At 45.3% G+C, this 12,791-nt stretch overlaps 2 protein-coding genes across 7 annotated transcripts in view; both read right to left on the bottom strand.

The window, feature by feature from the left end:
* Window positions 1-2,987, bottom strand: part of Mark2 (microtubule affinity regulating kinase 2) — a 67,447-nt gene extending 64,460 nt beyond the window's left edge. For all 6 annotated transcript variants that reach the window (XM_027408404.2, XM_027408405.2, XM_027408403.2 and 3 more), the window contains exon 1: window positions 2,853-2,987. In XM_027408404.2, the coding sequence (XP_027264205.1) occupies window positions 2,853-2,906 (54 nt within the window). In that variant the 5' untranslated portion in view covers window positions 2,907-2,987. The remainder of the gene's footprint in view (window positions 1-2,852) is intronic.
* The window catches only part of Spindoc (spindlin interactor and repressor of chromatin binding), a 100,479-nt gene that overhangs the window by 49,570 nt on the left and 38,118 nt on the right, over window positions 1-12,791 (bottom strand). The window lies entirely within an intron of this gene.

Genomic DNA, 12,791 nt, shown 5'->3' with positions numbered 1-12,791 from the left:
AAACAGCTTATCAACCACAATTTTAAAGAAGGAGAAACGGCAGAAAAAGAGATTGGAAATGTCTGCTGGAGTTTACCTGTTCTTTGGTAAAACCAGTTAAATAATTTAAATCTAAATAAGGTGACAGTGGAGAGGGATCTGCCCAACCAATTCCTTGCTTTTAATTTTCTAACTGAGGCTACTACAATGGTTGAGCTTCCACAATGGTTTTACCATTTGCAATGGGACTAAGGGGGCAGGCAGGGTCTACACTACAGAAGTTGGATGCTTGAGGAGCTGTCTCTTGCCCTTTTTCTTTTTCTAAAGAATACAGGGTTGGGCTGGGGGGGGGGTGTCACTTAGCATAGAGCACTTGTCTATCAAGAGCATAGCCCTGATCCAATCCCCATGAGCATTAGAAACAAAAAGAAACAGCCAGGCACCTGTAATAGGTGCGCATTTAGCTCTTTTCCTCAGAGTTGACAGTTTGAATGGAGAACCAGGAACTGGCTCAATACAGCTAAGTTCATGAAGAATGGAGCCAAAGAGGAGCAGGGTGACAATGCAGCCTATGCTCTGGACTAAGTTATTACAGAGTGGCTCAGGTGCCAACTGGTCACTGAGTATCACTCTCCTGTAATCAGTGTACATGCACCAAATCACAACTATATGATCCAAAAGTATGTGAAACTCATCTGAACACACATCACAAGAAAAAGAGCAAGTAACCAATTACATTAGTAAACCGCACTGAGGCCATTCTCTCGGCCCAGCACAATGCCCCACAGCCTCTACCTCTCTGGGGAACAGGCAGGCCAACACATCCCCAAATGCCCAAATCCCCAAAGACCCTGCCTCCTCCTTGCTCATACTCAACCATCTGGGAAAGTTCTCCAGTTAGGCAAGGCCTACCTACTAAAACAAAGGTAAGAGGAAAAGGGATGTACAGAGCAACCTCAAAAGAGCCTAGACAAAGTGTTTCCCAGAAGAGATGCAACTGGCAAGCAAGGGACTGTAACACAGACCAAGCTCCTCAATTTCCGGAGACATGTATCCGAGGCAGGAAAAGCTGCAAAGCCCAGTGATGAAATAAATAATCAACCACCCCTCCCTCTCAACCCCTACTTTGCCCCAAAAGCAAACAGTCCATAGGTAGTATGGATCTACCATGACAACAGAAAACTCAGTTCTGATGCCTTTTTAGCTCCTAAGTGCCCAGGTAACAGTCAGCAAGAAGATAACAAGGCAAAAAGTACAGTAAAGAGTAAAAGAAGTCTTTTCAAAGAAAGAAGTCAATGCTAAGCAAATACAGCAGCAGCTCTAACCTACCTGGCTAAAAAAACCAAAAACCAGGGAACAAGAGGGAAACACAAAGGGGGCTGGAGGCAAAGTATGCTCCTTTTTTCACACAAATTTGTGTTTACTAAAATTCACTCACAAACGTATGACAGGAAGGGGACTGTCCAAAAAGCAGGCAGCAAGGGACACGGGTGACAGTCAAACAAAGGAGAGAAGTAGAAAGTGGACACCTTGGCTCAGAAGTGAAAGAATGACACAGAAAAGGAAAACGCTTGGGAGACAAATAGCAGTGATTGCCAGGATGAAAGGGAAAGCATAGGGCCCAGTGACTGACCTGCAGCAGAAGCAGCTAGCGTGCACCCTGGGAATGGCAAGGACTGGCCAAAAGAGGGAATGAACAGAGCATAAGAGGTATAAATAAACAGTGAAGAGGGTAGGAGACCCACGCGGACACGAAAAGTAGCACTGATTAAGAGGCATATAGTAAGAAAGATGGGGGGAGGTTGAGCAACAGGAAGTAGCAAACAAGGAGGAAGATACTAGGATACTATGAGAAGTGACAGGCACCGGTGTGGAGACAAGCAGTATCCTAATTTGTGTTGCAGTGTAAGTAGGCAGTAACGCAGGGACTGATGCAGCTGATGCAGTCTGGGAAAGACTGAGCAACAGGTTATGTTAATCCAGCCACGTTGAAACAGTGTCTTTCCCATAATGGAGGGACAGCCCAGGGATAATCTGAAAGACCATTTGGACAGGAGGCCCAGGAACTTAAATGTCAAATCCCAATGGGGGCAAGAAACAGGACCGATCCAAAGACTCTGAAGGGAGCGGTGACTGGAACCCCAAAGGCAACCTGTGGGAAAACTATGCGCATGACAGCTGTATGGGAAACACGGAAGCGACACATGCCAGTGCCAGGAGCCAGGGAGCTCCTGCCGAAAAGAAGGGAAAGTGATGAGCAAAGAGTAGGCGAACAATTTGGAAAGGTGACGAGGGTGGAGCTGGTGGGTTGCAAGCAACAGGGAGAGCCCAATTTGGAACAGGAAAGGAGGATAGAAAAAGCTGGGGAAGTGAAAGGAGACAGGGACAGAGAACACACTCGGGGTAAAGACCCTTAAGGGAGAAAACCGAGGGACTGGGGAAGCCGGTGCGGGCAGAGGGGAAAGAAGGCTAGAGAGACGAGGAAGAGGTGGGCAACAACCCGCCGCAAATCGCGGGGTGTTATTCGAGGAGCAGGAAGGTGGCTGCTTTAAGCGTGGGTGGAGGAAGACCAGAAAGGCCCCTGAGAGAAAAGGGAAGAGAAGGGGAAGCTAGGGAGATAGCACGGAAGAACGCAGGAGGGTAGTGAGAGACAAGGGGCGTTTTGGCAGAAGAGTGTGTAGCTCAGTCAGGACAAGGTGGGGTCCCAGGTCAGGACTAGGAAGAGAGATGTGCGGGACTAGAGCCCGGGGCCAGATGACAGGACAGCCGAGGCTTGCAGAAGACAGTAAGAGCACGAGGAGAGCAGAGGGAGGAGGCTCCGCAAGGTGCAGGGGCCCAGCCACAGAATTGGGGGAGCCCTAAGGGCTCCTTACCTGCTCCGTGTCCCTTTCGTTCAGCGTGGGTAGGGGGGTCCGAGCGCTGGACATGGCGCCGGTACCTCAGGGGAGGGAACCGAGAAGCTTGGAGGAAGGGAGGAAAAGGAAGGCTTGGAGACCGGCCGGGCGGGGCTTCTCACAGCAGGAGCACCCGCTGCATGGGCCCCGGCCGGGGGTGCGGGGAGGCCGGGCGATCACTCACGCCAGCCCGGGGATGCGCCGCTCGGGCTAGGCCTCGCCGGCTCCGAGCAGCTCTGGACCGCACCCCCCCGACCCCCGGCTGGGCTGTGCCGCCTTTCGGCCCGGCCGCGCCGCTCCGCCTACTCTCTGCCGCCGCAGCCGGCCGCCTGCCTCGCTCCTCCCCTGCCCTCAGCCGCACTGCTCCGCGCCCGGCACACAGGCAGCCGCCGCCGGACCTGCTGCTCCCAACATGGCCGCCACCACCGCCAGCTCTCGGCTCTTTCCGCCGGCAGGAGCCGGAAACATCCGAAACAACTAGGAACGGGAGGGGGACGAGCCTTCTCCTCTCGGCCCAGACTATGGGTGAATTCCGGAAACTACCGAAGAAGGTAATCCCCGGGGACGCGCGCACCTCCTCGATTCCGAAGATCAAGCTTCGGCTCTGTTTACGGAAATCCACGAAGAGACTCTCCGTACCTCCAGAGCCAACCAACAGCCACGCCTACCGGCTTTTCTCCGCCCACTTGGAGCTGGCATTCGGTAGTTTCCGGAAACACCCGAAGAGTCTCCGCGTGTGCTAAACGGGCCACGCCCCCGTTCCGTCGCTTAGCGCTTAGCGGAGGGCTGTAGTCAGCCATTTCCGGCAACACCCGAAACCTACCTTCGTTTCTTTCCGTCAGTTTTCGTTTATTTTCAAACCGTGAACAGGTGTGTGTCACCTGTACGTGTACCTGTTGTTTGACTTCTTAGAAAATACAATTATGAGCTGTTCCTGTGATTGGTATTTTTTTGTTCCTAACGCAACATCCCATCAGCATGTTTGTCCCTTAGCGCTTAAAATTTACCTTATCATTCAACCTTCCTATCAACATGTGTCAACTGCCAAATGTGTCACCCTATTACCTATCTCCTGCTTGGCACATCCGCCATCTTCCGACTATCTTGGCTTTGAGATATGCACCAGACAACCTCAAATTCAGTCCCTTTATTGTTCCAAAAGGCCTGGGACAGGCACCTGGTCAGGGTCCTTGAAACTTGACAATGGACAGGCTCATAGACATGCACCTTTAGGATACAGCTCTGTCCTGAGAAGATGCTTATGTGTGTGATCTTGGGGATGTGGGATCACATAACTAGGGCAGGCTAAATGGCTCAATGGACCTGAGTTTGATCCTGGGGACCAACAGAGTGAACAGAGTGAACCAAGTCTAAAACATTGTCCTCTGGCTTCCATGGGCATGCTACCCTATACACTAAATAAAAATGTAACTAAAATAGATTTGTATGAGTTGGAGAGATGGTTCAGAAGTCAAGAGGGAGCACTGGTTCCTCTCCCAGAGGACTGACATTCATGTTCCCAGCACCCCATATAGTGGCTAACAACTGCTCATAACTCCAGTCCCAGGTAGTATGATACCTTCTTATGACCTCCACTAGACATACAATTGCACAGACCTACATATAGGCAAACATGCATACTCATAAAAGTTTTTAAAAATTGAAAAAAGGAAGAAAACATAACAGGCTGGAGAGATGGTTCATCAATTAAGAAAACTCACTTTTTCCCCCGGAGGACCTGGATCGGGCCCCAGATCCCTACAGGTGGTTTACTACCTCTTGTAAACTACAGTTCCAGAAGATCTGATGCCCTCTGACCTCTGTCATCACCTGTAGCAAGTGGTATACATAAGCCTGTAAAGGCACACATATATACACACAAATAAATTTTGTTTTGTTTTTCAAGACAGGGTTTCTCTGTGTAATTTTGGAGCCTGTCCTGGAACTTTATCTGTAGACCAGGCTGGCCTTGAATTCACAGAGATTCACCTACCTCTGCCTCCTGAGAGCTGGGATTAAAGCTATGTGCCACCACTGCCCAGCCAAATAAATATTTTTTTTAAATCATATAACTATTTTTTACTGTTGGTTTTGATTTTGTGACATGGTTTCACTATGTAGACCAGGTTGGCCAAGAACTCAGAGATCTATCTGCTTCTGCTTCCCAAGTGCTGGGATTAAAGGTGAATACCACTATGGCAAGCCAAGTTTTTTTTATTTTTTGAAACAGGTATAGTATAGCCCAGACTGCTCTCAATATGCAACCAAGGGTGGCATTGAACTCCTGATCCTCCTGTCTCCATCCTCTAAATATTTGTATCCCTGGCCTTAAATTACCTTTTTAAATATTCTACAAGGCAAGTCAAGAGAGACCATTTCATTTTCATTTTCAATATCCCTTCTAAGACAAAGAAACTCGTGGTAAAAGAATAGGCACTCCTTTAATCCCAGCACTCGGGAGGCAGACGCAGGCAGATCTCTGTGAGTTCGAGACCAGCCTGGTCTACAAGAGCTAGTTCCAGGACAGCCTCCAAAGTCACAGAGAAACCCTGTCTCAAAACACACACACACACACACACACACACACACACACACACACACACACACACACACAAAGAATAGGCACTCATGAAAATAAGGATCCTTAGGGTTGTAGGATAGTGGGAGAGTGCCATTTAACACCCAAAGCATGCAGGAGGCTCTGGAAACAATCCCTAGCATCAAAAAGAAAAGACAGACAAGCAAAACTCAAGTTGAGTATGGTGGTCTGCCCTCTAATCCTGACACTAAAAAACAAAGGCAGAAGAATACATGTTTGAGGCCAACCTGTTCTATATGATGAGTTCCAGGACAGGTAGGGCTACACAGTAAACCCTTGTCTCAAAAACAAAATAAACTAGGCCACAGTGGCACATGCCTTTAATTCCAGCACTCCAGAGGCAGAGGTATATCGATCTCTGAATTCGAGGCTACCTTGTATACAGAATGGATTCCAGGACAGCCAGGACTACACAGAGAAACCTCTCTCAAAACAAAACAGGAACAAAAACACAAAACAAAAACAAAACACCAAAACTAGTTGCTGGATAGGTGGCTCAGCAGTTAAATCACTTGTTCTTTCAGAGGACATGGGTTTGGTCCCAAGGTGACTCACAACCCTCTTTTGGCCTTCACAGGCACTGCATGTGTGTAGGGTGTATACAGACAAGCAGGCAGAACTCATTTAAAAAAAAAAAATTCCTCAGCTGGGAATAGTGGTGCATGCCTTGAAACCCAGCACTTGGGGGGCAGAGGCGGGAATATCTATGTAGGTTCAAGGACAGCCTGGTCTACATAGGACAGCCAGGGTTATATAATGCCTTGGCAGGGAGTTGGGGACAACAAAGCTTCAGAACAGCACAAATGGGCCAGACCCCTTGAAGGTGTTCATTTCCTTTCCCGGGTCTCAATTTCCCTATTGATAAACAGATTTACCGAATTCAACAGCTCTGGGGTCTTTTTCAGCTTTGATGCCCTCCTGGCTCTTAGCAGGAAGTCCATGTAGCAACCTGAGTGTACCTTCACTTCCCTCTGGAGTCTGCCAGATCTGTCCAATCTGTGCCCAACACTGAACCATACTTTCTTAAAACACTATGAGACTTTTGTATGTGTCATTTTTATCTATAACTTGATTACAGTTTTCAAGCATGGAATTTGTAGATGACGATGCACTGTCGGAATCCCTAGGTGACTTTTGCTTCAAGTTACCTCTGCCCCTGGTTCCAAAGAAGTTGGAACTTGCCCACTAACCCTCCCACAAAACGCAACAGGAGGGATGGAGCCTAGGTCCCCGAATGTAAAGAAGCTGAGTGAAAGAGTTCCTGAGGTTATAGGGAAAGTAGTGATTGAAGGGCTGGAAGCTGAGTGACACCCAAGATCTGCTCAATTATGATGAGAGCTGGACAGACGCAGAAAGGGCTAAGAAACGATTTTGTAAGGCAACAGGTCTGCAGGACTAATCAATCCACAAGAGTCAAGGAAGCTCCCCTATGCCCCACCCAGCTCCAGACAAGCACCACCCCTGGGGAAGAAGCTGGGAAAAGCAGAGCTTGTAGAGTTGTGGGGAAAGGGATGGAGTCCACGCCACACCCCCACCCCAAATTTAAACATGAGAATGATCTGCCCTCTGGTGGCCAAAGGGAGTCTCACTGCCCATCCTCTGTAATATGTCACTTTTAGGACCAAGGTCTGAAAAGCAGGGAGGAGAAAGGAAACTGTTCAAGTATAAAGGCAGACACATTCAGGGTGGTCCTACTGACCCTAAATAACCCTGCCTTTTAAAGTTTTATTTATTTAATGTAGTTTGGGTTTTTGCCTACATGTATGTCTGTATGAAGGTGTCAGATATGTTGGAGTTACAGACAGTTATGAGCTGCCATGTGGGAGCAGGGAATTGAACTGGGGTCCTTTGTAAGAGTAGCCAGTGCTCTTAACCACTGGGCCATCTCTCTATCTCCCAACTCTGGCTTCTCAAGACTGCACTCAGACCCTGACCTTGCCCTTGGTCATTTCCCCTTTTCTCCTCTCACAAGACTGCTAAATGAGTCTACTCACCCAGACTCTGACCCAGACTCTGGAGAAGCCAGAATAATCTTCAAGGTCAACTCCAGGGGCATCTGCATTTATCTAGAACACTGTCCTCAACTCTCCAGAGGGCTTAAGCCAGGGTCACTTCATGAGCCAATGACCTATGTCACACACACACCTGTACTCCGAACAGCTTTGTGCTTGATTTAATGTAAAGCTGTTATTCTTTGTTTTGGTTTGTTTTGGTTTTTTTTTGAGACAAGGTTTCTCTTTGTAGTTCTGGCTGTCCTGGAACTCACTCTGTAGCCAAAACTGGCCTTGAACTTACAAAGATCTGCCTGCCTCTGCCTGCCAAGTGTTGGGATTAAAGGCAGGCACCATCACTGCCTGGCAAAGGGCAAAGCTATCATTCTTATGAAAAAAATTTTTTTTCAAGTTAAGGAGGCTCTGGGTTTTGTGTGTGTGTGTGTGTATGGGAATGTGTGTGTGTGTGTGTGTGTGTGTGTGTGTGTGTGTAGTATATGCAAGCATTTGTATGGTTGTGCTCATGTACACGTTAGTGCACTTGAACACATGCCAGAGATCAATCAACCAAAGTTCAATATCTTTTCTCAGTGTCTGTCCATCTTGGGTTTTTTTGTTTGTTTTTTTCGAGACAGGGTTTCTCTGCATTGCTTTGGAGGTTGTCCTGTAACTCACTCTGTAGACTAGGCTGTCCTTGAACTCACAGAGATCTTCCTGCCTCTGCCTCCACCGCCCGGCTCCATCTTAGTTTTTGCTGTTGTTCACATTTATTGGCTCGTGTGTGTCCGTGTGTAAGTGCCCACCCCACGGAGTGCCTGGGAAGCCCAGAGGAGCCGTGGGAGCGGGCTCTTCCTCCCCTGCAGTGGGGATTCAGGTCTCCTGGAGACAAGTGCCTTATCCACTGAATCATCCCATCAGTTTTCCAACTTAATTTTGTTGCTGTTTTTTTAATTTATGTTTTTTACATTCCAATATCAGTTCCCCCTCCCTCCTCTCCTCCTGATCCCCCTACTCTCTCCCACCTCGAATCTGCTCCTCTGAGAGGGTAAGGCCTCCCCTAGGAAGTCTATAAGTCTGTCCCATCATCTCGCTGAGGCAGGTCCAAGGCACCTCCCCACCCCACACCCCTGTGTCTAGGCTGAGCAAGGTCTCTCTCCATATAGAATGGGCTCCATTAAGTCAGCCTGTGCATTAGCGTGAGATCTTGGACTCACTTGGACTCATTGCCCCAGCTACACCATTGTCACCTATATTAAAGGAGTCTAATTCAGTCTTTTTTTTTTTTTTCTTGGTTTTTCCAGACAGGGTTTCTCTGTGTGGCTTTGGAGCCTATCCTGGCACCCGTTCTGTAGACCAGGCTGGCCTCGAACTCACAGAGATCTGCCTGCCTTTTCTTCCTGAGTGTTGGGATTAAAGTCATGAGCCACCAATGCTCAGCTGTCTAGTTCAGTCTTATGCAGCTTCCCATTTGTCAGACCAGAGTCAGTGATCTCTCACTAGCTCAGGTCAGCTGATTCTCTGGGTTTCCCCATCATGGTCTTGACTCCTTTGTTCACTTCAATTGTACTCCAAGAGCTTGGCCCAATGGTTAGTTGTGGATGTCTGCATCTGCTTCCATCTGTTTCTGGAAGAGGGTTCTGGCTTCTTTGGGGTTGTGGACTGTAGGTTGGGTATCCTTTGGTTTGTCTGGTATCCACTTACAAATGGGTTCATACTATATTTGTCTTTCTGGGTCTGGGTTGCCTCACTTAGGATGGTTTTTTAGTTCTGTCCATTTGCCTGAAAATTTCAAGATTTCATTGTTTCTTACTGCTGAGTATTACTCCATTGTGTAAATATACCACATTTTCCTTATTCAGTCTTCGGCTGAGGGACATCTAGGTTGTTTCCAAGTTCTGGCTATTACAAATAATGTTGCTATGAACATAGTTAAGCAAATGTCCTTGTGTGGTATGAATATGCCTCCTCATTCTAGGTAGGTTGATTCCTAATTTTCTTTCTTTTTTGGGGTGTGTGTGTGGTGGGGGGTGGGGAGTTCAAGACAGGGTTTCTCTGTATGACAGGGTTTCTCTGTATTGCTTTGGAGTCTGTCCTGGAACTCAATCCATAGACCAGGCTGGCTTCGAACTCACAGAGATCTGCCTGCCTCTGCCTCCAGAGTGCTGGGATTAAAGGCGTGTGCCACCAACGCCCAGCTGATTCCTAATTTTCTAAGAACTCGCCATACTGATTTCCACAGTGGCTATACAAGTTTGCACTCCCACCAGCAATGGAGGAGTGTTTCCTTTCTCCACATCCTCTCCAGCATAAGCTGCCATTGGTGTTTTTGATCTTAGCCATTCTGGTTAGTGTAAGATGGAATCTCAGAGTGGTTTTGATTTGCATTTCCCTGATGACTAAGGATGTTGAGCATTTCCTTAAGAGTCTTTCTGCCATTTGAGATTCTTCTGTTGAGAACTCTCTGTTTAGGTCTGTACCCCCTTTTTAATTGGATTATTTGGTAATTTGATGTCTATTTTCTTGAGTTCTTTGTATATTTTGGAGATCAGCCCTCTATCAGATGTGGGGTTGGTCAAGATCTTTTCCCATTCTGTAGGGAGCCATTTTTTTAAGATTTATTAATTTATTATGTATACAGTATTCTGTCTGCATGTACCAGGCCAGAAGAAGGCACCAGATCTCATTTCAGATGGTTGTGAGCCACCATATGATTGCTGGGAATCGAACTCAAGACCTCTGGAAGAACAACCAGTGCTCTTAACCACTGAGCCATCTCTCCAGCCCTGTAGGGAGCCATTTTATCTTGTTGGCCATATTCTTTGCTTTACAGAAGCTTCTAAGTTTCAGGGGGTCCCATTTGTTAATTGTTCTCAGTGTCTGTGCTGTTGGTGCTCTATTTAGGAAGTGGTTTCCTGTGCCCACTTTCTTTTCTATGAGGTTCAGTGTAGATGGATTTATATTGAGGTCTTTGATCCATTTCTACTTGAGTTTTGTGCATGGCAATAAATATAGATCTATTTGCATTTTTCTACATGTCTACAGCCAGTTATGCCAGCACCATTTCTTGAATATACTTTCTTTTTTCCATTTTATATTTTTAGCTTCTTTGTCAAAAAAGGTATTCATAGGTGTGTGAGTTGATATCAGGGTCTTCGATTTGATTCCATTACTCCACCTGTTTGTTTTTATGCCAATAACAAGCTGTTTTCATTACTATAGTAGACCTTGAAGTCAGGGATGGTGATGCCCCCAGATGATACTTTATTGGATAGGGTTGTTTTGGGTGTCCTGGGTTTTTTGTTTTTCCATATGAAGTTGAGTATTGTTCTTTCCAGGTCTGTGAAGAATTGTGCTGGGAATTTGATGGGGATTTCACTGAATCTGTAGATTACTTTTGGTAGGATTGCCATTTTTACTATGATGATCCTACCTATCCAAGAGCATGGGAGATCTTTCCATTTTATGATATCTTCTTTAATTTCTTTCTTTAAAAATGTAGTTATTGTCATACAGGTCTTTCACTTGTTTGGTTAGAGTTACCCCAAGATATCTTACGTTATTTGTGGCTATTGTAAAGGTTGATGTTTCTCTGATTTCTTTCTCAGCCCACTTATCATCTGTATATAGGAGGAGTACTGATTTTTTTTTAGTTAATCTTGTATCCTGCTACATTACTAAAGATGTTTATCAGTTGTAGGAGTTCCCTGGTAGAATTTTTGGGGTCACTTATGTAAACTATCATATCATAAACAAGTAGCAAGAGTGTGATTTCTTCCTTTCCAATATGTATCCACTTGATCTCCTTTTGTTGTCTTACTGCTCTTGAACAGCCTTGTCTTATTCCTGATTTCAGTGGGATCGCTTTGAGTTTCTCTCCATTTAGTTTGACGTTAGCTATTGGGTTATTGTATATTGCCTTTATTATGTTTAGGTATGTTCCTATTCTCTCCAAGACCTTTATCATGAAGGGGTGTTGAATATTGTCGAAGGCTTTTTCAGCATTTAATGAGATGATCATGTGGCTTTCTCTTTCAGTTTGTTTATATGTTGGATTACATTGATGGATTTTCGTATGTTGAACCATCCCTGCATCTCTGGGATGAGTCCTACTTGGTCATGGTGGATGATTTTTGTAATGTGTTCTTGGATTCGGTTTGCCAGTTTTTTTTTTGTTTGTTTGTTTTGTTTTGTTTTTTTTTTTGTTTGTTTTTTTTTTTTGAGACAGGGTTTCTCTGTGTTGCTTTGGAACCTGTCCTGGAACTTGTTCTGTAGACCAGTCTGGTCTTGAATTCACAGAGATCCATCTGCCTCTGTCTCCCAAATTCTGGAATTAAAGGCATGTGCCACCAACACCCAGCCTTCATTTTGCTAGTATTTTATTGAGTATTTTTTGCATCTATGTTCATGAGGGAAATTGGTCTGTAATTCTCTTTCTTAGTTGTGTCTTTGTGTGGTTTGGATATCAGGGTCACTGTAGCCTCGTAAAAAGAGTTTGGCAATGTTCTTTCTGTTTGTTTCTACTGTGTGGAATAATTTGAGGAGTATTGGTATTTAGTTCTTTGAACATCTGCTACAATTCGGTGCTGAAACTGTCTGAGCCTGGGCTTCTTTGGTTGGAAGACTATTGGTAACTGATTCTATTTTGTTAGGGGTTATAGGTGTATTTAAGTTGTTTATCTGTTCTTGATTTAATTGTGGTATGTGGTATTTATCTAGAAAATTGTCTATCTCTTAAAGTTATCCAATTTTGTGGAGTAAAGGTTTTTGAATTATGACCTGATGATTCTCTGGATTTCCTCAGTGTCTGTTGTTATAACCCCCTTTTCATTTCTGATTTAGTTAATTTGAATATTCTCTCTCTGCTTTTTGGTTAGTTTGGATAAAGGTTTATCTGTTTCATTTAATTTCTCAAAGAACCAACTCTTTGTCTCATCGACTTTTTGTATTGTTTTCTTTGTTTCTATTTTATTGATTTCAGCCCTCAATTTGTCTACTTCTTGCCATCTATTCCTTCTGGATGAGTTTGCTTCTTTTTGTTCTAGCGCTTTCAGTTGTTCTGTTAATTTACTAGTATGGGATTTTTCCAGCTTCTTTATGTAGGCATTTAGTGCTATGAACTTTCCTCTTAGCACTGCCTTCATTGTGTCCCATAAGTTTGAGTATGTTGGGGGTCATTTTCATTAACTTTTAGGGAGTCTTTAATTTCTTTATTTCTTCCTTGACCCAGGGGTTCAGTTGATCATTGTTCAATTACCATGTGTTTGTGGGCTTTTTGAAATTAATGTTGCTGTTGAATTCTAATTTTAAGCTGTGGTGATCCAATAGGAA

Source organism: Cricetulus griseus, chromosome 3 (assembly GCF_003668045.3).
Source record: "Cricetulus griseus strain 17A/GY chromosome 3, alternate assembly CriGri-PICRH-1.0, whole genome shotgun sequence".
Classification (NCBI taxonomy): Eukaryota; Metazoa; Chordata; class Mammalia; order Rodentia; family Cricetidae; genus Cricetulus; species Cricetulus griseus.
The sequence above is the reverse complement of the archived record's forward strand: the minus strand, read 5'-3'. Positions and strand labels throughout refer to the sequence as shown.